The sequence below is a fragment of the Mixophyes fleayi genome, chromosome 6 (assembly GCF_038048845.1).
Source record: "Mixophyes fleayi isolate aMixFle1 chromosome 6, aMixFle1.hap1, whole genome shotgun sequence".
Classification (NCBI taxonomy): Eukaryota; Metazoa; Chordata; class Amphibia; order Anura; family Limnodynastidae; genus Mixophyes; species Mixophyes fleayi.
In genome coordinates, this window is record NC_134407.1 from 181,124,073 (window position 1) to 181,125,839 (window position 1,767).

Below are 1,767 nucleotides of genomic sequence, written 5' to 3' on the forward strand. Positions count from 1 at the left end.
CTCAAAGATGAATTGGAAATTGCACCGTTCACTGGTGTATGCTCCGGTCCTGGGGATGTGCAGAGGTATTTTTACGCAAAATACGTCATGTATTGGCATTGGTGTTCCTTAATGAATCAGGCCCTATGAGTCTAATTATTTCTAAGCGATCAGAAATATTCCATCGAATTATGTATGTGGTGTGATATTTTGTCATCATTGTGTTTAGAACTAGCTTATTATTATATCGTTGCATATGAGTGTTTTAACGGGCTTTGAGTCTTATACTTTCTTTTCCTGATAAGTATACATTTTATCTCCTATTGTGTTCACACCAATTATCACACTAATTGAATCCACAATACTCCTGAATACCTACTAATATATTTAGTCTTCCCCAGTGCTATAGATATTGATGTAGTTTCTGAAGTTATCAAAAGTACCTAAAGAAATATGAGCAAGGTAAACATAACAGATGGAAAGGAATTTATTCTGCTTGGATTTGGGAAACTCAACAATATTTCAATTTTTATAATTTTTCTCGTGATATATATCATAACATTGTTTGGAAACTTCCTAATAATTTTTCTAGTGTCAAAAAGTATCAAGCTTCATACTCCTATGTACTTCTTCATTATTCATTTATCCATATGTGATATTGTTTTTACAACTAACCTAGTTCCTAATATGCTGCATATTATATTGGAAGGTGTAGGAATAGTTTCCATACAAAGCTGCATTTTGCAGTTCTATTTTTATGGAGCCTCAACAGTTGCAGAATGTTTTATTCTCACAGCTATGTCCTATGACCGCTACCTAGCCATCTGCAAACCCTTGCACTACACTTCTGTTATGGATATTGGTGTTTGCCTCAAACTGATTGGAGGTTCTTGGCTACTAGGAGCTTTATCTACACTGAATACAGTTCTTATGATATTTACGCTAGATTTCTGTGGACCGAAAGTCATTGATCATTTCATATGTGATGTTGCCCCTCTATTAAAACTGTCATGCTCAGACACATTTGTTGTTGAAGTAGCAATCTTTGTGCTCTCCTTTCCTCTAGTAATTGCTCCATTTATGTTTATCATTGTAACATATATTTGTATCTTTGTAACGATCCTTAATATCCGCTCAAACACCGGGAGGCAGAAAACATTCTCCACCTGCAGCTCACACCTGACATCAGTGAGTACATATTACGGAACACTAATCACTATCTATGGAGTTCCAAGTAGAGGGCATCTAATAAACATAAACAAGGTTCTATTCCTCCTCTACACTGTGGTTACTCCTTTGTTCAATCCTATCATTTATAGCATGAAAAACCATGAAATTAGAAAAGCTCTCGAGACCTTTATCTACAAAGGAAGAGTCCAGGGGTGTGTTTTTAATGAGGCGACCTGAGCAGTTGTCTAAGACAGGGGGATAGCTAGGCACACATTTGGATAAGACTGTCAGTTTAAACTCGTCAAAACCAGGGAAAATGACAAACCATCGGTTGGGGAATGTCATTACGATGACCACAAAGCCAATAACAGTTATAGAAACACTAAAATGCCGATCACTACAATAGCATAATGTTGAAAATACAGACTTACTGAAATCCTACATCCCTGGTATAAACGCAGACAGCAGAAAATGCCGGGACTGTGATCGTCAGCCCTTAAAACGGTGACAGTCGCATTGAAGCGATTAAGGGGCAATGCGAGGACCTGCCAGCTCTATAATGGACAACACTTACTTATGAAACATTTTAAAAAATGTGGGGGTGCTTACTACAAACAC

The 1,767-nt window shown here is 37.1% G+C and overlaps 1 protein-coding gene across 1 annotated transcript; it reads left to right on the forward strand.

Annotated features, from left to right (window-relative positions):
• Positions 1-432: 432 nt before the first annotated feature.
• LOC142095411 (olfactory receptor 5P56-like) lies at positions 433-1,386 on the forward strand. Its single transcript, XM_075178359.1, has one exon. The coding sequence runs from the start codon at positions 433-435 to the stop codon at positions 1,384-1,386; it is 954 nt and encodes a 317-aa protein (XP_075034460.1).
• The last annotated feature ends 381 nt before the right edge of the window (positions 1,387-1,767 follow it).

Excerpts from the sequence above, each read along its gene's own strand:
- LOC142095411 (XM_075178359.1), top strand. The coding sequence starts at position 433 with ATGAGCAAGGTAAACATAACAGATGGAAAGGAATTTATTCTGCTTGGA.